Source organism: Notamacropus eugenii, chromosome 5 (assembly GCF_028372415.1).
Source record: "Notamacropus eugenii isolate mMacEug1 chromosome 5, mMacEug1.pri_v2, whole genome shotgun sequence".
NCBI classification, from domain to species: domain Eukaryota; kingdom Metazoa; phylum Chordata; class Mammalia; order Diprotodontia; family Macropodidae; genus Notamacropus; species Notamacropus eugenii.
The window spans coordinates 267,246,989-267,270,590 of NC_092876.1; the positions used below are offsets into that span (position 1 = coordinate 267,246,989).

A 23,602-nucleotide genomic window follows, 5' to 3' on the forward strand; every position below is an offset into this window, starting at 1 on the left:
GCAGCAGCAGGCTATGCGTGGCTATGGTGGCAGCCTGGGTCCATTGTCTAGGCAACTCAGCTTAAAGCCCCTGGGGGAAGTGAGCAGGAGATCTGAACCTCAGCCCTCAGTGGTGGCCCTGCCCCTGCCTAAAACCCCTGAGGGAATTGAGCAGCTGATCTAAATCTCAGACCTGAGCATGGTCCTAGGGGGAGGAGGAGCACTAGGACCCTTCTCTTGACAAAGGATTCATAAGTCAAGTAACTGTAAGGGAAAATGCCTAAAAAGGGGAAAAAAAATAAGACCACTGAAAGTTACTTTCTTGGTGAACAGGTATCTCCTTCCATCCTTTTGGGTGAGGAAGAACAATGCATACTGTCAGAGGAAGTCAAGGCTTCTGCCTCCAGTACCTCTAAAATGAATATGAAATGGGCTCAGGCCATAGAAGAGCTTGAAAAGCGAGTTGGCAGCTTGCTAAAGGAGAACCAAAAAAAATGCTGAGGAAAATAACACTTTTAAAAATAGGCTAACTCAATTGCAAAAAGAGGTCCAAAAAGCCAATGAGAAGGCGACTTGAAAAGCAGGATTAGCTAAATGGAAAAGGAGGTTCAAAAGCTCCTTGAACAAAACAGTTCTTTAAAAATGAGAGTGGAGTTCAGGGAAGCTAATGACTATACGATAAACCAAGAAGTTACAAAACAAAACCAAAAGAATGAAAAAATAGAAGATAATGTGAAACATCTCACTGCAAAACAACTGACCAGGAAAACACATCCAGGAAAGACAACTTTAAAATTATGGGACTACCTGAAAGCCACAATCAAAAACAGAGCCTAGACATAATCTTTCATGAAATTATTAAGGAAAACTGCCCTGATATTCTAGAACCAGAAGGCAAAATAAATACTGAACGAATTCACCAATCACCTCCTGAGAGAGATCCAAAAAGAGAAACTTCTAGGAACATTGTGGCCAAATTCCAGAGTTTCCAGGTCAAGGAGAAAATATTGCAAGCAGCTGGAAAGAAACAATTCAAGTACTGTGGAAATACAATCAGGATAACACAGGATCTGGCAGCTTCTACATTAAGGGATCGAAGGGCTTGGAGAATAGGATATTCCAGAAGTCAAAGGAACTGGGATTAAAACTAAGAATCACCTGCCCAGCAAAACTGAGTATAATACTTCAAGGGAAAAAATGGTCATTCAATGATATAGAGGACTTTCAAGCAGTCATGATGAAAAGACCAGAACTGAACAGAAAATTTGACTTTCAAACACAAGAATCAAGAGAAGCATGAAAAGGTAAACAAGAAAGAGAAATCATAAAGGACTTTCTAAAGCTGAACTGTTTACATTCCTACATGGAAAGATAATATTTGTAACTCTTGATGCTTTTCTCAGTATTTGGGTAGGTGGAGGGATTACACACACACATACATATAGACAGAGAGTACAGATTGAGTTGAATCAGAAGAGATGATATCCATAAGAAAATAAAACTAAGGTGTGAGAGAGGAAAATATTGGGAGGAGAAAGGAAGAAATGGAATGGGGCAGACTATCACTCATAAAAGAGATAAGAAAAATCTTGTTCAATGGAGGACAAAAGGGAGGAGGTAAGAGGGGAAAAGTGAAGCTTACTCTCTTCACATATGACTTAAGGAGGGAATAACATGCTCACTAAATTTGGTATGAAAATCTATCTTACACTACTGGGAAGTAGGGGAGAAGGGGAGAAGAGGGGTGAGAGGGATGACAGAAGGGAGGGAGGGCAAATGGGAGAAGGGATTAACTAGAAGGAAACACTTTTGGGAAGGGACAAGATCAAATGAGAGAACAGAAAAAAAGGGGGGACAGAGTAGGATGGAGGGCAATATAGATAATCTTACACAACATGACTATTATGGAAGTCTTTTACAAAATGACACATATATAGTCTGTATTGAATTGTTTGCCTTCTCAGTGGGGATGGGAGGGGAGGGAGGGAGGGAGGGAGAGAAGTTGGAATTCAAAGTATTAGAAACAAATGTTGAGAATTGTTATTGCATATAACTGGGAAATAAGAAATACAGGCAATGGGGTATATAAATTTATCTTGCCCTACAAGAAAAGAGAGAAGATGGGGATAAGAGAAGGATGGGGTATGATAGAAGGGAGGGCACATTGAGGGAAGAGGTAAGCAGAATGCAAGATGCTATGAGCTGGGGGGAGGGGAGAGATGCGGAAAAAATTAGAACTCAAAATTTTGTAGAAATGAATGTCGAAATCTAAAAATAAATAAATAAAACTATAAAAAAAAACCTTGTGTGATCCTAATTGTATTTCCTTAGTACTTAAACTTTTGGCAGTCTGTAGTATTTTTTCCAGATACTGGCTATCGTGTTTCTAGGAGTTTTCATTTTGGAGTCTGTTTCAGAATGTGATTGGTGGAATCTTCCTATTTCACATGGTCCCCCTAAGAAATCTAAGTCACCTTCCACAATTTTTTGAAAAAAGATTCAGGTTCCTTTTTTTTTCCTTTTAGTCATAGTTTTCAGGTGTACAATTTTTTTTAGCTCTATGTAATAAATTCTCTGATTCATAAACAGTCATCATTTTATCCATATTTTCTTTTGGTCATGGTTTTCTGGCCTATAATTTTTTAGCTCTTTGTAATATTCTTTGATTTACAGACAGCGATCATTTTTGTCCTATATTGCCTTTTGGGGGATTCTTTTTCATTATTTTTATTTTTTAATTAACAAGTATTTTAATTAACCTCTTCTCACTACTTCCTCTAGCTATCAAATATAAAAAAAGAACTCAAAATGTATGCCTCTTTTTCATTTTAAGTAGGCAGCCAGGTGGAACAGTGGGTAGAACTCTAGGTCTGGACTCAGGAAGCCCTAAGTTCAAATCCTGCAAGAAGCCTTTTCTGTTCCCTCTCAATGCTAGTATCTTCCCTCTGTAATTATCTCCATTTTACCCTGTATATATCTTGTTTGTACATAGTTTTTTACATGTCATCAACCCCATTACACTGTGAGCTCCCTGACAGCAGTAACTGTTGCCTTTATTTGTATCTCCAGCACTTAGCACAGTGTCTGACATAGATAGGCACTTAATAAATACTAGCTGACTCCATATGAATTTTGTTACTATATTTCTAGATCCAAAATACTTTATAGGACTTCAACTGATACAATACAAAATAAGAAAATTCTTTTTAATCAATCAATAAATCTTTACTAAGTACCTACTCTGTGACAGACACTGTGGATACAAAAAGACAATCCCTGTCCTGAAGGAGCCTACTGTCTAATGGGGGACTGACAACATGCAATATATATATAAAGCAAGCTATATACAAGATAATTAGGAAATAATTAACAGAGAGAAGGAAATGAAATTAAGAGAGGTTGGGGAAAACTTCCTGCAGAAGGTCAAATTTTAGTTGGGACTTAAGGGGAAACCAGCAGTCTGAGAACAGAGGGGAGAGCATTCCAGGCATGGGGAACAGTCAGAATGAATGGCCAGAGCCAAGAGATGGAAGAGTCTTATTTGTAGAAGAACAAGAAGGCCAGTGTCACTTGACTGAAGAGTACATGAAGGGGAGAAAAGTATAAGAAGACTGAAAAAGTAGAAGGGGACCAAGTTACAAAGGGCTTATAGTTATCCTGAAAGCAAGAGGAAATCACTAGAGTTTAGTGAGTAGAAGGATAACATGATCAGATCTGCATTTTAGGAAAATTACTTGAGTAGCTAAATAGAGAATAGATTAGGGAGCACTTCAGACATACAGACCCTCTAGCAAGCTACTGCAATAATCCAGGCATGAGGTGATAAGGACCTGTAGCAGAGAGTGGAGGCAGAGTCAGAAGAGAAATGGGCGCATATTCAAGAGATGCAGCAAAGGTGAAATTAAGAGACCTTGCAATAACTTCGACATCGGGAGTAAGAGATAGTGAGGAATCCAGGATAGTTCCTAGGTTATAAGTCTGAAGGACTGAGAGCATAATAATGCCCTCTCCAGTAACAGGGAATGATAGGAGGTGGATAATGTTTAGGGGAAAAGATAATGAGTTTTCTTTTAGACATATTGAACTTTAGATGTCTACTGGATATCCAATTCAAAATGTCTGAAAGGCATTTGGAAATGTGAGATTGTAGTTCAGGATAGATAATGGGACAGTAGAGGCAGATTTGAGAATTTAGGTAGTACTGGAATTTCAAAACTTATATTGGCTACACTTACCCATGAGTAATTAATATTTCACCAATTATTTAGATATTTTTATTTCTGCAAAGGGTAAATAATTAGATTGCTAGTTATAGTTAGTCCCAAGCAAATCTTGGCAGATAAGTTCCCCGATATTTTATTGCTTCTGCTGATATTTTGAATAGATTTTCTCATTCTAGGTCTTCCTACTTGGTTTTCTTGAATATATTATAGGAATGATTATGATTTATTTGCATTTATGTTACAACCCACAATTTTGCTAAAGTTAAATTAAATTTTGGTTGAATCCCTAGGGTTTTCTATGTACAATACTGTATCATCTACAAAAATTAATAATTTTGTTTCCGCTTCTCCTATGCTTACTCCCTCACTTTTTTTTTCTTTTCTTATTGCTGTATTTAGGAACCCTAAGTCAAAAACGTGTTCAGATTCAAGAACTATGTTAAATAGCAGTGGTGAAAATGAGCATCTTTGCTTTACTTCTCATCTTACTGGTAAAGCTTCTAACTTTTCTTCACTATATATATATATAACCATTGCTCTTGGGCTTAGATAAACATTATTTACTTGGCAAAGAAAATGGCTATCTTAGAAGAGTAGAAAATTTCACTCAAAAACTAAATGCTCTAAAAATGAGAATAGACCAGGTAGAAAACAATGAAGAAAGGTAAAAATGACAAAAGGTCTATAAGTGATTTTGTTCTTTTTTAATGATCTTAGGAAAAGATAAAAATAGAAGAAGAGACCAGGAGATGATGATGGGTAAGAAAGGAGTAAGAAGAGGAGGGAAATCACTGTTGCATAAAAGAAAGTGCATAAGATGAAGACTAAATAGTCATGAATGAAGAAGTAGAGAAAATGAGCATCCCATGAATCTCATTTGCATCTGAATTAGATAAAGGAAGACTGATACAGTTAAAAATATACACAACCACATAATGATCTAGATACAGAAATATATTTAAAGGAAAAAGGGAGAAGATTAAGAGGAGGAGAAGAGAAAGAAACAATCATAAGCAAAACAATCTTGAATACTGGATAAAGCAATGTGAAGATTAAAAGAAAAGGAAGAGAGTAAAAAACCTGAGGGGAAGGTTAAGAAGGAAAAAAAGGGCTATAACAGAGAGGAAGTAAGCTGTTTCATTTAGAAGATCATGAGTATCAGGCAAATTTTCTCATTTTTCTCACCTTATTTGTAAATAGGGAGGCAGAAGTAAAGAGAAGAAAAAAAATGCAAGAATAGGGAAATACACAATTAAAAAACAAAACTGTGAGAGGAAATAGCATGAACTCACCCACAAAAAGGAATAGTGGCAGCATAGATTAGAAAGCTGAATCTGACAACATGTTGTTTACAAGAAACAAATTTGAAACACAAAGACTCACGTAGCATTCAAATGAAGGGCAGGAGCAAAATCTACCACACTTCACCTAGACTCAAAAAAGTAAGAGTGGCAATAATGATTTTAGATAAGGCTACAGTAAACAGAGATGAGATAATAAGTCAAGGAAATTATAGTATGATGAAGGGCTGTGAGAAATGAGCCCAACTAACAAGCCCCCAAACTGTGAGAAATATGCTCACCTTAAACAAAGAGCAATACTTGTGAAATCAGGAAAGCTTTTATTAATTCTATGTTCATGAAAGGAACTTTCATGATGTAGTCTACAGGAAGACTACAATTTGTTTAGACCAATCCAAGCCCCTTTATACTGTTCCGAATTTTGGACCCGGCACCACACCATCCACTGGCCATGTGACTTCATGTTCTCCTCTCCTATAGGCTTTCCAAGCCTGTGCACAAGTTTCTGACCTCTAACCTGACTCTGCAAAGTCACAACTCTGATCACCCAAAGCTAAGGAAATAGAATTTCTTCCTTGTTTCCCATAGATACAATAGATAATGAATCAATATTAATACTTAACATACATGTAATTGATAACATAGCAAAATAGTAAAAGGAAAACTTAACTGAATTGCGGAAAAATAGATAGTAAATCTATAATAGTGGGGCACTGTAATATATCCCTTTCAGATATAAAGAAATTTAACCAAAGGATAAATAAGAAATTAAGGACCTGAATGCAACTTTAGAAAACTTGGAGATGATAGAATCTTGGAGCCGACTGAATGGGAGTAGAAATGAATTTATGTATTTCTGAGCTGCATACAGCACCTTTAAAAAACTGACTATACTAGGGAATAAAAACCTCAACAAAAATGTAAATTATATAGATTATTTACTGATCTTAATGCAATAAAAATTCTATTCAATAAAGAGCCCTTAAAGAAAGAATATAAAGGTAACAAGATTAAATTATAGAAACAAAAGTTCATCAAAGGCAATGGCAATAATAAGACAATATACCAAAACTTATGGGATGCAGCTAAAGCCATTATAAGGGGAAAATTTCTCTCTCTAAATACTTTCACTGACAAGTAAAAGAACAAATCAATGATAAGGCATACTATTAAAACAATTTGATCAACAAATCAAAAATCCTCAACTAATTAACAAAGCAGAAATTGTGAAAATTGTAGATATTAATAGAACTGGAAGCAAAACAACCACTGGACTGATAAACAGAAATGGGAACTAGTTTTTAAAAATAACAAAAGAGACAAAATTAACTAACTTGATTAAAAGAGAAAAACCAAATTGAGTTATCAGAAATGAAAAAAAAACTTTAAAACTAAAGAACAAATGATATTATTAGAAACTCCTTTGCCCAATTACATACTAGCCAAACTGATACTTACAAAACGTAAAATACCCAAATTAACAAGTGAAGAAATAGATGATTTAAATAACCCAATTTAGAAAAATAAATTGCACAGATAATAAATGAATTCACAAAGGAAAGCAAAACTCTAGGACCAGTTGGTATCACAAGGGAATTCTATCAACAAATTCTGATACTACACAAACTGTTTGCAATAATAGTAATAATAAAAAAGAAGATATCATTTCTATCTCTTTCTATGATGAAATATCCCTAATGAATACAGATACAAATAAAATGTAGCAGCGCCCGGCACGTAGTAGGCCTTTAATAAATGCTGACAGAATTAATGACTAATATAGTAAATAACATTCACCATGAAGATTTAGAGAGGGAATAATGGGAAGAATGCAGTCTAAGACTGCAAGTAAAGGTTTAATACCCACATGTCAGATACATTATATGACAGAATTCTTTTCCAATCATAGGCTAGACTAAATGGCCAGTGAGGGCCCTTCCAATTCCAAAATTCTCTGATTTCTGCGAAAGGGCAATTGTTTACTACTACTACTACAACTAAAATGCCTTCATTCATTGTTTGTAGTCTAAAAATAAATGGAAATTACCATTATTCCACAGTATGATTTAAACCAAACACCTGTCATAGATAATTAAGGTAACCTACTTTGTCCTATTGAGATCTTCCTAATTCTTAAATGACACAAAATAGAAAGGAAGTAATATTCAGTTAGAGCAAGGGTTATTAACCTGGGATCTTTAAACTTGTTTTAAAAAATATTTCAACAACTGTATTTCAATAAAGTTAATTCTTTATGCATTTTAAAACATTATTTTGAAAAGGGGTTCACAGAATCCACCAGATTATCAAAGGTGTCTATTACACACACAAAAAAACCTAAAAATCCTTGAGCTAAAGAGACTAAATAAAGCAGAACCATTCAAATAATCAGTAAAATGTAAAAAGCAATCGTAAAATGTCATAATTTCATCACTTCTGCCATCAGACCTAAATTTGCTCTTTGCATATTCTACTCTTTATTCCTTGTTTTGCTCTCTTAGGCCAAGCAAAATTTATCATCAAATGTTTCCATTTCATTTCTTTTGTCAGTCACTAGTTAAAAACCCTGAGTAGCAAGCACATTAAAAAAAAAAAAAAGAGCCTTATTTCCACAAATTTAGTCCTTAGAAAACAGATCACCACTTCAGACGGAATAGTGTATAGAACTGTAAACAGTAGTAGGAAAGCATATGCAGAAACTTACTACTTTTCCATGACATTTCACTGAATAAGTGTGGTACTACATTTCTCCGAGTTACCAAAATATAGTTTTAGAAGCCATATGGAGGTGTTTTTCTTGGAATTATTACAGGAGTTATTATTGTACAATGTAAGCACCAAAAAAGATCTTCATCCTCTAGTCTAACTCCTTTTTCACATAACTGAGGGACCTACAGAAAGTCACCTTTGGCTCTGACTAACCCAAGGTCACAAAGGTAACATAGGAAATTGAGATAAGAACCTAGGTTTTCTGACTCCAAATCCAATGCTTTCCACTACATTATTATTATAATTAAAGCTAAACATATTCTGGATAAAGATTACAGAAAAATTAACTAGGACAGTGCCATCATTTTAACAGTGAACCATTTTACTGTGAGCATCATCCCAGGCTCTAGTACACCACATGGGTGAGAAAATCGAGGTTGAGCATACTTAGAAGGGGAGGGGGCGTGGCTAAACTGATACAAGCAAGGCCTTTGTTGTACGCACATTAAAGGAGAGAAATTGATTCTTTTTACATTGTAGCGCTGCCTGTTTTGCACACAGTAGGCACTTAATAAATGTTTGAATTGAATAGAAAAATAACAACACCGTGGAACAGGTGGGGCATGCAACTGGTAACAGGTCGGGCTTGTTAAGTGCTGGCACACACACACACAAAAGGGATGCAGCTTATACAGCGTATCGGTGCCAACAGGCTCTAACGAGAGGCACGCTCCCTCTGTCCCCCCATTCAGCCGGGCGTCAAACGCTGCGGGACGCAGCTCCCACAAAGGACAACAACGCCTTCCACAGGCAGCCCGGACGTCACCCACCTTCCTCTATGCAGCATTTTATACCCGGTTACAAAAAAAGGAGAGCTGTCACCCGTGATATCGGGGGGAGGGGGAGTTAGGATAACGAGGTATCGGGAGGCACCTGTTGGGGGGCAGGAAATCCTGGGGTAACCATGGGAATGGGGGGGTTCGGTAGGGACATGCCAAAAATAAGAATCCAGGGCTTGGGATCTGGAAACTATGATGAGGCAAGGAGCAGGGGGAAAATTGGGGAGGGGGCGGGAGGGGGGCTAGCACCTGGCAGCAATCCCCATTAAATACGAGTGGGTGCTCGGTGAAAGGAGGGCTCACAGAGACAGGGTATGTTGGGGTGAGGGGAGAAAAAAATGGGGCTGGGGGAGGGGTGGGGCCGAGGCGGGGGCGGAGCCACGCTCACCTGGTATTCCGGATACTCGAACATATAGCTCATGCTGCACCGGTTCTCTTCGTACCCAAAGAAAACGTCCCATATTCCGAGGGCCACCATCAGCGCCAAAGCCCCGTAAAACGTCACCGTCCCGGCTTTGGCCCACGAGACCATCTCGCACCCAGAGCGCGGGCCCCCAGCCCGGGCCGACCGGCTGACTGACGGAGACCAGGACACCCTAGCGACTCCCTGCTAGAAGACCAGGCAGGAGGAGCGCGTCTGCGCATGCGCTCATGCAGCTCTTCTTCTTCTCCCCCAAACCCCCCCACATCGGTCGATCCGCTTGCCAGCCCGCCCGCCTCGGCGGCTGTTCGACCGTCAACACGCATGCGCGGAACGGGAGCGCGCGCAGGGGAGGGGGGCGTACGTGTGTGTGTCTGTGTGTGTGTTTTGCTTTCCCCGCCCCCTCCCTCTCCTTAAAAGTACCATCACTAGAGGGGAGGAGGGGGATTCGCGGAATTCAAAGCCTCCGGGGCTGGGAGAGTAATGGTGGAAGAGGAAAAGGAAATGGAGGAAGGAGGAAGGCGAGTAAAGGGTAATGAAAGGCTCGAGGCCGTCAGGTGTCCCTCCGGATTCCCTTTCTGCCTCCGGCTTAGCCTTGGGTTCAATTGGGAAACGCCCCGGGGGAGCCCTCCGACTGAGGCCCGAGGCCACCGCAGGGGGTCTCACCCGAAATGCGCGCCGGGCGGGGCCGGGCGGGACGGAGAGCAGGTGAACGAGGTGCTTTGGGCTTTGTTTTTAAGCCGCTGGACTCCACATGGCAGGCTCCAGGACTAAAATACGCTGGCTTAAAATCAGTAAAAGTGGCAAGGAAAGGGATTGATTTATTGAAAAAAACTGGGGAAAATGATTCCACGAGGCTTCCCAGCCTGTGTTTCCCCCACCCCTCCCCCGCCCTGCTTTGGTCTGGCAGGATGGGGTAGCGGCCCCCTAGGCTTAGGCCCAGTCCTTCTGTTCTTACATGAGGCCCAAGTGGGAATTCTCTTAGAGTCCCCTGGACTAAGTAAGTTACTATGTTCCACAGATGGAGATGGGGTGTGGACCCTGGGAACCCCCATGAACTCTCCCAGAGCCTTCCTACTTCCTCTGGCTTTTCATATCTAAATCTGTTACCCCAGCCTTGGGTAGTTGGATATCTCCCAATTGCCTCCAGCTGTTTCCCACCATAGATCACCTCAAAATCCCACTCTCTTGGCTCCAAGCTCTAGTCACCCCAGTCCCATCAGGGTCCTCCTTAAGACCCTCCCAGACCCCTCCTCCCATCACCCCAAACTACTTGGCCAGCCCTAGATGCCTCCTACAATCTTTCTGTACGTGAATTCCGGCATGCCTCCATGAAGGCCCTCAGATTCAATCAGGCTCTGATTCTAGCTGGCCAGCTCCTCCATAAAAGCATCACAAATGGTGAGGCTTCTTAAGAATCAACCCAATATGGCAGATCTTTAATAAACTTTGTTGTTCTGTGGCTAAAAGAAGGCTTGGATTGAATTCATTAGGACAAGAACCCCTGGTGTCAGTGTTTTGGGGTCCCAAGCATCCCAAACCTCAACGTTCCCTGATCTCAATGCATTGACATGAACATAGCCAAGATTCAAGACCAGGATTTGTTGCAAAAGTTATACTCCTTATTTTTGTTGTTTTAATTCAATTTTTAAAATTTAATATATAATGTCATATCATATATTCAACATATATAATATTGTGCATTTGTTTCTGCCTAACAGCATCTTAATTTTTATGCGTATACTCAACTGGTACCTGTATAAAAATCCCCTCTACAATTCCTTGTCAATATTAAACAAGTCTTAATCAATCCTCTACTTAAATGCCTCGTTTACCAATAAGAAGAAAGTCCTCATATACACCAAAACATTTATACCAATTTTGTGACAGCTTAGAATTGGAAAAAAAGTAGATACTCATCAATTGAGGAATGGCTAAACGAATTATGGTACATGAATGTAATGGAATATTGTTATGCTGAAAGAAATAATGTATGTGATGAATATAGAGCAGCATGGATCACAGGAATATAGATTTAGAGCTGGAAAACTAGTCTTAGATCATCTAATGCAACCCCAAATTTTACAAATAAGTAAACTGAGGCACATAGAGGTTAAAGTGACTTCCCTTGGTCACACAGGTACCACAATAAATAAAATGAACATTTATTAAGCTCCTACCATGGATAAGGCACTGTGCTAAGTGCTAAGGATACAAAGGGAAAAAAAAGTGAGACAGTCTCTGCCTTTAAGGAGCTTACATTCTATGAGAGTTTGGGAGCCCAACACATATGTTGGCCAGACATGGCCCAGTGGAAAGAAAATGGCCTCTAGAGTCAAAAGACAGATTCAAAACCTAGTTCTCATGCCTAATACCTTCATTATCTTGAGTAAGTATAGGTCTCAGGTTTCCTCATCTGTAAATAATGAGGGTTAGACTGGTTGGCTTCCAAAGTCTTTCTAGCTTATACTATTTATGACCTGTGATTAAGCAAATGAAAAATAATTTCGAGAGGGTGAAGGCACTAGCAATGAAGAGAATCAGAAAATGTTTTCTGTAGAAAGTAGCTCCTGAGCTGGGTTTTGAAGGAAGCTAGAGATGTCAGATGGAAGAAGGGAAGGAAAGTACTCCAGATATGGCAGAACACATAGGCAAAAACATGGCAACAGAAGGAAAATGGTTTCATTCAGGGAACAGCTAGTGTGTTTGCTTGATTAGAATGCAGAGTGAATGAAGGTGTTATGTAAATGAGAAGGAAATTAAATAAGATCTATAGTAATAATGGAAGGCTTTAAATGTCAAGCTGAGAAATCTGTATTTCATCTTAAAGACAATAGAGTCACTGGAGATTTTTGAACAGAGGGTCAAATATATATTTAAGAATATCACTTTCTAAGAAAAATTGGTGAAAGGAGAAACTGGTAGCAGACAGACCAATTAAGAGGCTGTTCTGATAATCTAGGCAAGAGTTGTTAAAGGCCTAAACTAGGATAGAGGCTGAGGGATTAAAAAGAAGGGAGGGGATGTGAAAGATGTTATGGAGATGGAAGCAATAAAAATTTGTAAAATAATTTGGTAAGTATGGGAAAAAGAAGAAATTGTTTCCACAGGATTAAAACTCCTCCCAGCTTTAAGTGATAGCAGTTAATCAGAGTTGTGACCTAGCACAGTCAGGTAAAAGGTCAGAACTTGATAAGGTGTTTGAGGGGAAGCCAATCAGAGAGGAGAACATGAAGTGAGGTGTCCAAGAGGTTCCTTCTAGCCAGTAGATGGTGAGGCAGGAGATTTGAATTTTGGAACAGTATAAAGGGGCTTGCATTGGTCTGAATAATTTGTAGTACACTCCTAGGAGCTACCATTTCATTTGGGGTAATTAATGTAAAAATTAATGAAAGCTTTCTTGATTTCACAAGTGTTGTTCTTTGTTTAAAGTGAGTACTTCTCTCATAGTAAGGAATTTGCCCTCTTCTTGCAAGGATCATAATTAAAGATTCTTGTTTCACTTCAGACTTTAGTTTTGCCATCAGGCCAGGGGTGAGCCTCGCTCTACTTGGGGAAAGGGCTGGGGGGGAGAAGGGGGATGGAATGATTTATAACAGTAAGGAAGAGTGAGTGAAGAGTCAAAGTGACTGTTTTTATTTCTGAGCATTGAATTAAGTCAGGTTTCATTTTGAACCCAATTTTCTAGTTTTGGTAATGGATTGAAATTTGCCTTTATTGTAATAATCTTAAATAGGCTGTCATTCAGATATAGAGGGGGAAAAGTGCCAGCTTCAAGTTTAAAGGTTTCAACCACCTTTAGTGAGTGGTAGGGGTGATATTCAAACCCAGATCACTTGGTATTGTCTTGATTACCACCAAATGCTACTTTTTTCTCTTCTGGATGCATGACAGTTTTGCAAAATCCTTTCTAAAATATGGTACCCAAAACTGAACATAATACCCTAGAAATTATTTTTAACTAAGTAGAGTATAATAAAGACTCTCTTATTTTTACCCATCTCATGTTATCCTCTCATTTTGTGCCTCTCAGTGCAACTGAGGACCATGGGATTTTTTTGCTAGCTTTTCACAATACTTATTCATGTAAAATATACAGTCTTCTAAAAATCCAAGTTGAACCTCTAGTTTAAAAAGCCTTTATGTAGAGGAGAGATTAGACTTATTTTGCTCGAGCCCAGAGGACAGAACTAAGAAATAGTAGGTAGAAGTTGCAGAAAAAGATTCCACTTCAATGTTAGGATTGTTTTTCTTGGTATGATTAGAACTGTCTAAAAGAGGAGGAAGCTGTTGAAAGAAACATTGAATTCTCTATTACTGGAGCTCTTCAGACAATGTTTGCTAGAGCACCACTTGTCAGAGAAAACAATTCAATTTGATAAATATTTATTTAGCCTTTATTTCATGCAAAGCACTGTGCTAATTTTTGACACTATAAAGACAAAAATAAAAGTCTCTGACCTCAAAGAGTTTATATTTTACTGGATCCTCTGGAAGCCAAAGGAGATAACATTTCAACCACAAATCACCTGTCCAGAAAAACTGAGCATAATAATCCTTCAGAGGAAAAAATTGTCATTTGTTGAAATAGAGGACTTTGATGTATTCCTGATTAAAATTCCAGAACTCAACAAAAATTTTTATTTTCAAATACAAGACTCAAGAGAAGTATAAAAAGGTAAAAAAGAAAAGAGAAAACATAAGGAATTCAATAAGGTTTAACTCTACACCCCTACATGGGAAATTGATACTTACAATTCTTAAGAACTGTATTACTATTAGTGAGTTAGGAGTATACATAGATGGGGTGAGGGTATCAGGTGACTTTGATGGATGATATTCCCCCCAGAAACATTAAGGGGTGAGAAAGAGGATTATCCTGGGAGTAGAAATAAAGGAGAGGTAGAATGGAGTAAATTATCTTACATGAAGAAGTACAAAAGATCTACTACAGTGGAGGGGATAACGTGGTGGGGGGCAATGGGCATTGCTTGAACCTCATTCTCATTGGAATTAACTCAAAGAGGGAAAATATACACAATCAGTTGGGTATAGAAATCAATCTTATTGTATCAAAAATGAAAAGGGTGAGTTTGAATTGCTTTATCTGTTATAAACTGGGTTAAAAAGAAAAAAAGAAAAAAAATGAAAAGGGTGACTTCATCACCAATGAAGAAGAAATTGAAGCAATTATTCTGAGTTATTTTGCCTGATGATATGCCAAAAAAATCTGACAATCTAAATGAAATTGATGGATATTTACAAAAAATGTAAATTACCAAGATTAACAGAAGAAGAAATAGAATACCCAAATAACGCCATCTTAGAAAAGGAAAATGAACAGGAATTCAATGAACACCTGAAGAAAAAATGCCCAGGGCCAGATGGGTTCACAAATGAATTCCACCAAACATTTAAAGAACAAGTAATTCCAATACTGATAAACTATTTGGAAAAATAAGTGAAGTCCTACCAAAAATTTTTTAGGACACAAATATGGTGCTGATACCAAAACCAGGAGAACGAAAACAGAGAAAGAAAACTATAGACCAATTTTCCTAATGAATATTAATGCAAAATTTTAAAATAAAATATTAGCAAAGAGATTACACAAGGATCATACACTGTGATCAGGTGGAATTTATACCAGGAATGAAGAGCTGGTTCAGTTTTAGGAAAACTGTCAGCATAATTGACATATTAATAACAAAACAACCAAAATCATATGATTTACTCAATAGATGCAGAAAAAGCTTTTGACAGAATACAGCACCTATTCCTATTAAAAACACTAGAGAGCATAGGAATAAATTGAACATCCCTTAAAATGATAAGTAGTATCTAACTAAAACCATCAGCAAGTACTGTATGTAATGGGGAAAAGATGAAAGCCTTCTTGATAAGATTAGTGGTGAAGCAAGGATGCCAATTATCACTGCTGTTATTCAAAATTGTACTAGAAATGTGTTTATGTAAAATATACATACGTATATGCATACATGTATATATACACACATGTGTAAGAAGAAAAAGAAATTGAAGGAATTAGAAAAGACAATGAGGAAACAAAACTATCACTCTTTGCAGAATCAGCTGAAAAAACTACTTGAAATAATTAACATCTTTAGTAAAGTTGCAGATATAAAATACTCACATAAATCATGAGCATGTCTGTATATTACCAACAAAGTCCAGCAAAAAGAAACAGAGAAATTCCATTTAAAATAACTGCAAACAATATAAAATACTTGTGAATCTACCTGCCAAGACAAACCCAGGAACTATATGAACACAATTGCAAAATATTTTTCACACAAATAAAGTCAGATCTAAAGAATTAGAAAACTATCAATTACTCATGGGGAGGTTGAGTCAATATAATAAAAATGACAATTCTACCTAAATCAATTTACTTATTCAGTGCCATACCAATCAAATTACAAACAATTATTTTAGAGAGCTAGAAAAATAATAACAAAATTCACCTGGAATAATAAAAGGTCAAGAATATCAAGGAAATTAAGGGAGGAAAATGCAGGAAAATGCAAAGGAAGGTGGGAATAGCCATACCAGATCTCAAGCTATATTATAACGCAGTAATCATCAAAACTATCTGGTACTAGCTAAAAAATAGTGGTAGATCGGTGAAACAGACTAGGTACACAAGACACAGTAGTAAATGACCATAGTAATCTAGTGTTTGATAAACCCAAAACCCAAGGAACCCAGCTTCTGGGACAAAAACTGCTGGGAGAACTGAAAAATAATATGGCAGAAACTATAGATCAACATCATACGCATCTTACAGAGCAAAATAAAGTCAAAATAGGTATATGATTTAGACGTAAAAGGTGATACCATAAACAAATTAAGGGAGCAAGGAATAGTTTATCTGTCAAATCCATAGAGAAGAGAACAATTTATGCAGAACAAGAGAAAGAGGAGGAGCCAAGATGGCGGAGTAGAAAGACACACATATGCTAGCTCCTAACCCACAGCCCATAAAATACATGTAAAGAAGAACTCCCAACAAATTCTGGAGCAGCAGAAGCCACAGAACAATGGAGTGGAGGAGATTTCTGTTCCAGAAAGACCTGAAAAACCAACACCTATGCACTGGACCCGGAGCGGAGCCCAGCCCTGCCTTGGCCGCGCAGCACCAAGGGGAGCAGATCGTAGCAGGCTTCAGGGACAGAATCTCCAGTGGCAGCACAGGTCCCTCCACCCACAGGCGCCAAAGGTCAGTGAGAGGGTTTTTCAGTTCGCTGATGGGGGAGCAGGGTGTCCCCATAACTCAGGCCCCTTCCAAAGGCAGCAGCGGACAGGGGCTCCCAAACCAGGCAGGAGCTCGGATCCATTATTGAACTAAGCCCCGTGTGGCGGCCCTGCCTCCATCCGAGCAGCTGACCTTAATCTCATACTGAATAGCAGTCCTGCCCTGCCAAAAGCCTGAGGCTGGGAAGCAGCATTTGAATCTCAGCCCCTAAGCACTAGCTGGGCGGAACTGGAGGTGAGGTGGGTGTGGAGAGGAAACTCAGAAGTCAAGTAACTGGCTGAGAAAATGCCCAGAAAAGGGGGGAAAAAAATAAGACCATAGAAGGTTACTTTCTTGGGGAACAGGTGTCTCCTCCCATCCCTTTGGATGAGGAAGAACAAGGCATACTGACAGAGGAAGTCAAGGGCGCTCCCTCCAAAGGGGACTTAAACTTGGCTCAGCCAATAGAAGACCTTAAAAAACAAGTTAGCAGCTTACTAAAGGAGAACCAAAAAAACACTGAGGAAAATAGCAGCTTTAAAAAGAGGCTAACTCAATTGGAAAAAGAGGTCCAAAAAGCCAACGAGGAGAAGGAGGTTTTAAAAAAGCACAATTAGCCAAATGGAGGAGAAGGTTCAAAAACTCACTGAACAAAATAATTCATTGAAAGAGAGAATTGAGTCCAGGGAAAAGAATGACTATGAGTTAAACCAAGAAGTTAGTAAACAAAACCAAAAATTAAAAAAAAATAGAAGATAAGGTGAAAGAACTCATTGGAGAAACAACTGACCTGGAAAACAGATCCAGGAGAAATAATTTAAAAATTATTGGACTATCTGAAAGCCTTGATCAAAAAAAGAGCCTATACACTATCTTCCATGAAATTATCAAGGAAAACTGCCCTGATGTTATAGAATCAGAGGGCAAAATGGATATTGATAAAATTCATCGCTCACCCCCTGAAAGAACCCGAACAGAGAAACTCCTAGGAATATTGTGGCCAAATTTCAGAGTTCCCAGATCAAGGAGAAAATACTGCAAAAGCAGCTAGAAAGAAACAATTTGAGTACTGTGGAAATACAATCAGGATAACACAGGATCTGGCAGCTTCAACATTAAATGAACGAAGGGCTTGGAGTAGGATATTTCAGAAGAATGAGGGAAAGAGCATTATGAGATATAAAATGGATAATTCTGATTATATTAAAAAGTTTTTGCACAGACAAAACCAGTGCAATCAAGATTCTAAGGAAAGCAGAAAGCTAGGAAACAATTTTTAAAGCAAGTGTCTCTGATAGAGCCTCATTTCTCAAATATATTGGAAAACTGAGTCAAATTTATAAGAATACAAGTCATTCCTCAATAGACAAACTGTCAAAGGATATAAGCAAGTAGTTTTCAGATGAAGAAATCAAAACTGTCTATGTCATGTGAAAAAAATGCTCTAAATCACTATTGATTAGAGAAATACAAACTAAGACAACTCTGAGATACTTCCTCACGCCCATTAGATTAGCTAATATGACAGAAAAGGAAAATGCTATCCACATCCAGAGAAAGAACTGATGGAGTCTGAATGCAGACTGAAGCATATTACTTTCACTTTCTTTATTTTTTTATTTTTCTTTTGATCTGTTTCCTCTTTCACAACATGACTAATATGGAAATATGTTTTACATGATTACACATATATAACCTATATCAAATTGCTCAGCATCTTAAGAAGGGGGGATGGTGGGAGAAAATTTGGAACTTAAAATATTTTTTAAATGAATGTTAAAATTTGTCATTATATGTAATTGGAAAAAATAAAATACTATTAAAAAAAATTTTTTTTACTGAATTCTTATGTATAAGTAGGACTAGATGACCTCTGAGCTCTGGTAAGCTTGTCTTCAAATATTTTTGGATCTTTACAATTTGGATATTCTATGGTTTCTTATTAATATTCAAAATCAATCTCTTCTTAAGAGCTTATTTTATTGAACTCTTGAAGCAGAGTATTCTGATATGCCACCTATTAAAAATGAAAATGAAATTGGTCTGACATGACTAGTTCTTGATGAAGGGATGTGGGACTTTACAAATCACTATTTCCTCTTAGAAATGCATACAAATAATCCTGTTAATAATAAATTATGAGGGCTTCTAGGAGGATAACAGAGTGAGAGGAAACCTAGGCACTGCTCCCTTTTGCTACATCAAATAAAAAAAGAAAAACGCTCCAAAATGGAGCTATCATTCACCCCCAGGGTGCCACCAAGGACTTTGGGTTCACAGATACCAGGATGGATCTAGGAATCTGACTCCAAAGGGTCAGTTTCTTTCTCTTTAGTTTATTGTTGCCACCCCAAAGTAAATCAAACTTAATTATAACTCATGTAGGTTTTCTTCAAAACCAGGTAACAGGCACCCCAATTCCCACGTAGATACTCAATATACAATACAGATATTAAGGGTGAGAAACCCTTTATTTCACCAGTCATCATAGGAAAATCATAAGAAGCAAAGGACTTAAGGGAATTCATGAACAAATACAGAAACATAACTCAAATAACTCAATAAGCATAACTCATTGTTTAGATTAGAAATCCCCTTTCCACTACCCACCCACCTCAAAAAAAAAAAAAAAAAGGAAAACCACTTTATGGGACTGTCTCTTTCCACATTGGATTTTCACCATTTAAGCAACTTATTGCAATTTCATAGAAGATTGGCAAGGTCCCGCTCTCCTGACCCTTTATGGCATGGCTTTAGTCCCTCAGCAACAAAATGATCTGTGAAGGATCTTGTCGTTTTTCAATCATTTCAGGAGTGTCCAATTGTTATTAACCCCATTTGGGGTTTTCTTGGCAAAGATACCAGAGTGGTTTGCCATTTCCTTCTCCTACTTATTTTACAGAAAAGGAAACTGAGGTAAACATCATTAAGTGACTTGCTATGGGTCACACAATTTAGAAGTGTCTGAGGCCATATTTGAACTCAAGAAGAAGAATCTTCCTGACTTCAGGCCCAGCACTCTAGTTCCACCTAGTTCCCCATGAAGAATCTACTCCTCATTTAGAAATTTCTCTCTAGGAGACCAGTGTCCAACTCTGAAATCCAGAAACTTTTGAACTTGAAAACCCTTGAAGGTAAGATTATCCATCAGGTGATCCCAAAGGCTAGAAATAGCCATCAATATCTCTAGTCAGTCTCTTACCTGTACTCAGAAAAAGAAAAGAAAGGTAGAAGGTAGTCAGAAAATCCCTCCTCAGATCACTTGCTATGGTTTTCTTATAAAAGTTGACCCTTTGTCTTCTTGGAGATGGGGATGGGAGTCCAGGGAAAGAAAATTTTCCTCTGTCTGGAAGTCCAAGGGATAGAAAGTACAAGAAAAGAAATAGGGAAATTATAATTGTCTTACAGTTTGCCCTTATAGACTCCTACAATGAATTCCACCCATCCACCTAACCCTGTTCTCAGCTGCCAGTCATCTTGGAGTTAGCCATTGTCACTGGGGACCAATCTGAAGAGTTTTCTGGTTCCTCTGGGCAAGAAGCTAGGACACATGGCTACTTCCATGAAAGGTACCCTTAAGACAAAGGTTCATGACCTCCATTTATTGCATCAAGTTGATTCAGGAACTCCTCAAATTGAACACAAGTTCCCATATGCCTTAAAGTTAGCAAGGACAGAAAGAAGAGAATTGAAAAAAATTGCAACAGAATTGTTAAAAAAACAAACTGAAGACCAATTTACCATTTACATTTCTCCTATTGCTCTCACTCCCACTACCTTTTGCCCATAGACCGTGGCTGTGTTAGTTTAAGATAATTTGTTGTCATTGATAAATCCACCTCTTCCTGAGAGCACCACTGTCCTCACAGTCACCCAGGTACAAAATCAGTCATCATCATTGAATTTACATCTTCCTCATGCCCTGTATCCAATTAGTTGCCAAGGAATGATGAAAATCTTAAAAATCCCCTTCTCTTTACTCACATTGTCACACTAGTTCAGGTCCTCATTGACCTTCATATAGGTTTTCTAATACCCTCGTAACTGGTCTCCGTGCTTTCAGTCTCTGCCTTCTCTAAAATATTTTCCTTAAGACACATATCTGATCATGCCATTACTCTTCTCAAAAACCTTCTATTACTCCTTATTGCCTTTAGGATATAATATAAACTCTTAAGCCTAGACAAATAATAATAATTATATATATATATATATATATAAAATAACAGCTAGCATTTATATATTGCTTGAAGGTTTGCAAGGCATTTTACAAATATTATCTCATTCAATTCTTACAACAACTCTGGGCGGTGGATGCTATTATTATTCCCATTTTATAGGTGAGGAAACTGAGGCCAAGAGAGGTTAAGTGACTTGCCCAGGTTCACACAGCTAGTAAGAGTCTGAGGTAGGATTTAAACTCATCTTCCTGTCTCCAACTAACTGCCTACCTGGTATTTTAAGACTCTTCACAGTCTGACTGCAGCCTATCTCTTCAACCGTTAGTATTTTACTTTCTTTCATGCATTCCATATTCCAGCCAAACTGAACTACAAGCTCTTTGCCGAATTTGACTTTGTACCTCCCTTCTCCCTTCTCACAAGCTGTCCCCAACTCCTCAGATATACTTAATTGTTCCTATCTGCCACAGTCCTATCCTCCTTCAATATTCAGCTGTGGTACCATCTCTTCCCTGATCTATGACGCTGAAAGCGTCACACTTCCAATCACCATGCTTCAGCATATTCAGTACAAATTTACTTGGTGAAAGAGACTTTTTCATTTTTGCTTTGTTATATCTAGCATTTTGCATACAGTGTCTTGCACAGACACTCAACAAATATTTAAATTAAACTGAATTCACCTCTCCTACAAAAATGTTAAAAATTCTTTAAGAGCTTGAACTGGCAGTAGATAAAGTAAGCGTTGAGGTTTCGTGTCTCTACGGATGTTAGCAAATTAAAAATATATGTGTATTTTCTTTTAATACATAATGCAATACATCCTATGGAAAATTAACAACTTTTAAAATCTATAATTTCAATCTTATTTCTTGTTGATAATCATGGCATCACAAATCAAACAGTCCAGATGGCACCAAATGGCCCTTTTATAAGGATTTTTAATTGAGATGTCCAAAACCTAATCAGGCCAGCAGTCTCAGGGAAATTTACATGCTCATGAATGAGTCCTTGTGAATAAAGTGGGCCAGGATATTAATCAATTTAACAACTAACTGTAAACAAGTGAAATTTAACTAGAATTTTGATAATAATAATAATGTGATAAAAAAATCTTATATTCCCAAAGGAAGAACTTAAAAATGACATCCTGTTTCTTAAAATAAGTGAATAACTTTATATTTTTAGCCAAAATCAGAAATCTGTAGGAAATACAAGGACCAGTTTTGGCAATTGTTTTCAAAGCAAAAGATCAAGATTTTATTTCTCCTTTCACTAGGTTTCCACTTATAGGATAAGTGACTCAAACCTGACAGTTCGGTCCTCCACTAAGGACTCAATATTTCATGTTTCCTCTATTATTGTAACAGTTATTCACATAATCCTTTTAGTCATACTGTACTTTCTGTCCATCTGTTATGTTTCCTAGAAAGACCTATGATACATTTAGGTTAAACCGTATGGTCCAAAAACCTGCTGCCATGTAGAAGCCAAGGTCTGTTTGTATTTAGCACAAATGAATGTGATTATTTGAATTCTGTCCAAAACTGGCCATTTTCATATTTCCTGGAACAGAACTTTAACTTGGACAAAAAGCTGGTGCTGAACACATGATGCAAAGTAATTCAATTCCACTCAACGAACATTTATTACGCACTTATTATGTGCCAGACACTATGTTAAGCACTGGGAATGCAAATACAAGCAAAAAGACAGTCCTTCCATTCTAAAAACAACACATAAAAAGACACAAAGACAAAAGGATACAAGAACAGAAGTGGAAAAAAATGTACAACACCTGAATAGCATTAGAGGTTTCAGAGTGGTCAATTTTGATTAGCCACAATAGTTTGACTAGGAAAACATCAGGGCTAAATGTAGTGGGTGTGCATAGGTATGCCCTAGGATGTCTTCTTATAATTCCCAAGACGGGGAGACTTTTGCATGTGCTGTATCCTTATTGCCCTTTTTTTGTGGCATTATATCCAGTTCGTGGCTTAACTCACACACTTGAGTAATAGGTTTGATCTTTAAAAGGCAGTTAGACTTGCATAGAGATTGGTCAAAGGAAAATAGAGACACCATAAAGTCAGGACAGACTAGGATAAAAAGCTTTTCTATGAGAGAAAGGAGATGGATCCCCTAAGGAAGAAGCAGATTATTATCTTCCAAGGAAAGATGGGATCCACACTTGTTAGCACATGAGAGATCATCAGATAAGAGTGAGAGGAAGACGAGCCAATGGGTAAAGGGGGTACTAGGGTCTCTCTACTGAAGATTACTGAAACATCTATTTATTGAGCTGATATTCACAAAAGAGAGATCTGTTTTCTTTCTAGAGCATATTTTTAGGATGTGACCAAGAATCTACCCAATTCTTCTTTTATAGAAGTTTGACTTTTAGATAAAATCAAACCAGATAATTATTATCCACTTCTCTTGATTCATGTAGGCAAAAATGAGAGTGTAATTTGCCAAATAGCATCTAATAGAAAGCATTTCTGGAGATGATAAAGTCTTGGGCAAAAAAAAAAAGGGGGGGAACCTTAGAAACATAGATGGTGTTTTCACCACCATTTCCAACCAAAGGAAAAGGTTTTGCAGAATTACTGTTACAAATAGGGCCCCCCCTGGACCTTCCCTCCCCTTTTGAGAAAGTCTAACACCTGGTCCAATAATAAAACTAAAGTCTGG

General features: G+C 37.8%; 1 protein-coding gene across 9 annotated transcripts in view; it reads right to left on the minus strand.

Annotated features, from left to right (window-relative positions):
* The window catches only part of PGAP1 (post-GPI attachment to proteins inositol deacylase 1), a 115,858-nt gene that overhangs the window by 83,776 nt on the left and 8,480 nt on the right, over window positions 1-23,602 (minus strand). For 7 of the 9 annotated variants that reach the window (XR_011967745.1, XR_011967743.1, XR_011967744.1 and 4 more), the window contains exon 1: window positions 9,440-9,802. The exons of 1 other annotated variant lie outside the window; for it this stretch is intronic. Coding sequence is in view for 4 of the 8 variants with exons in the window: in XM_072612761.1 (XP_072468862.1) it covers window positions 9,440-9,583 (144 nt within the window). In the remaining 4 variants the exon portion in view is untranslated. Of the gene's footprint in view, window positions 1-9,439; window positions 9,803-19,929; window positions 20,074-23,602 lie in introns of those variants that run through there. One more of the 9 variants, XM_072612765.1, reaches the window with a different exon arrangement.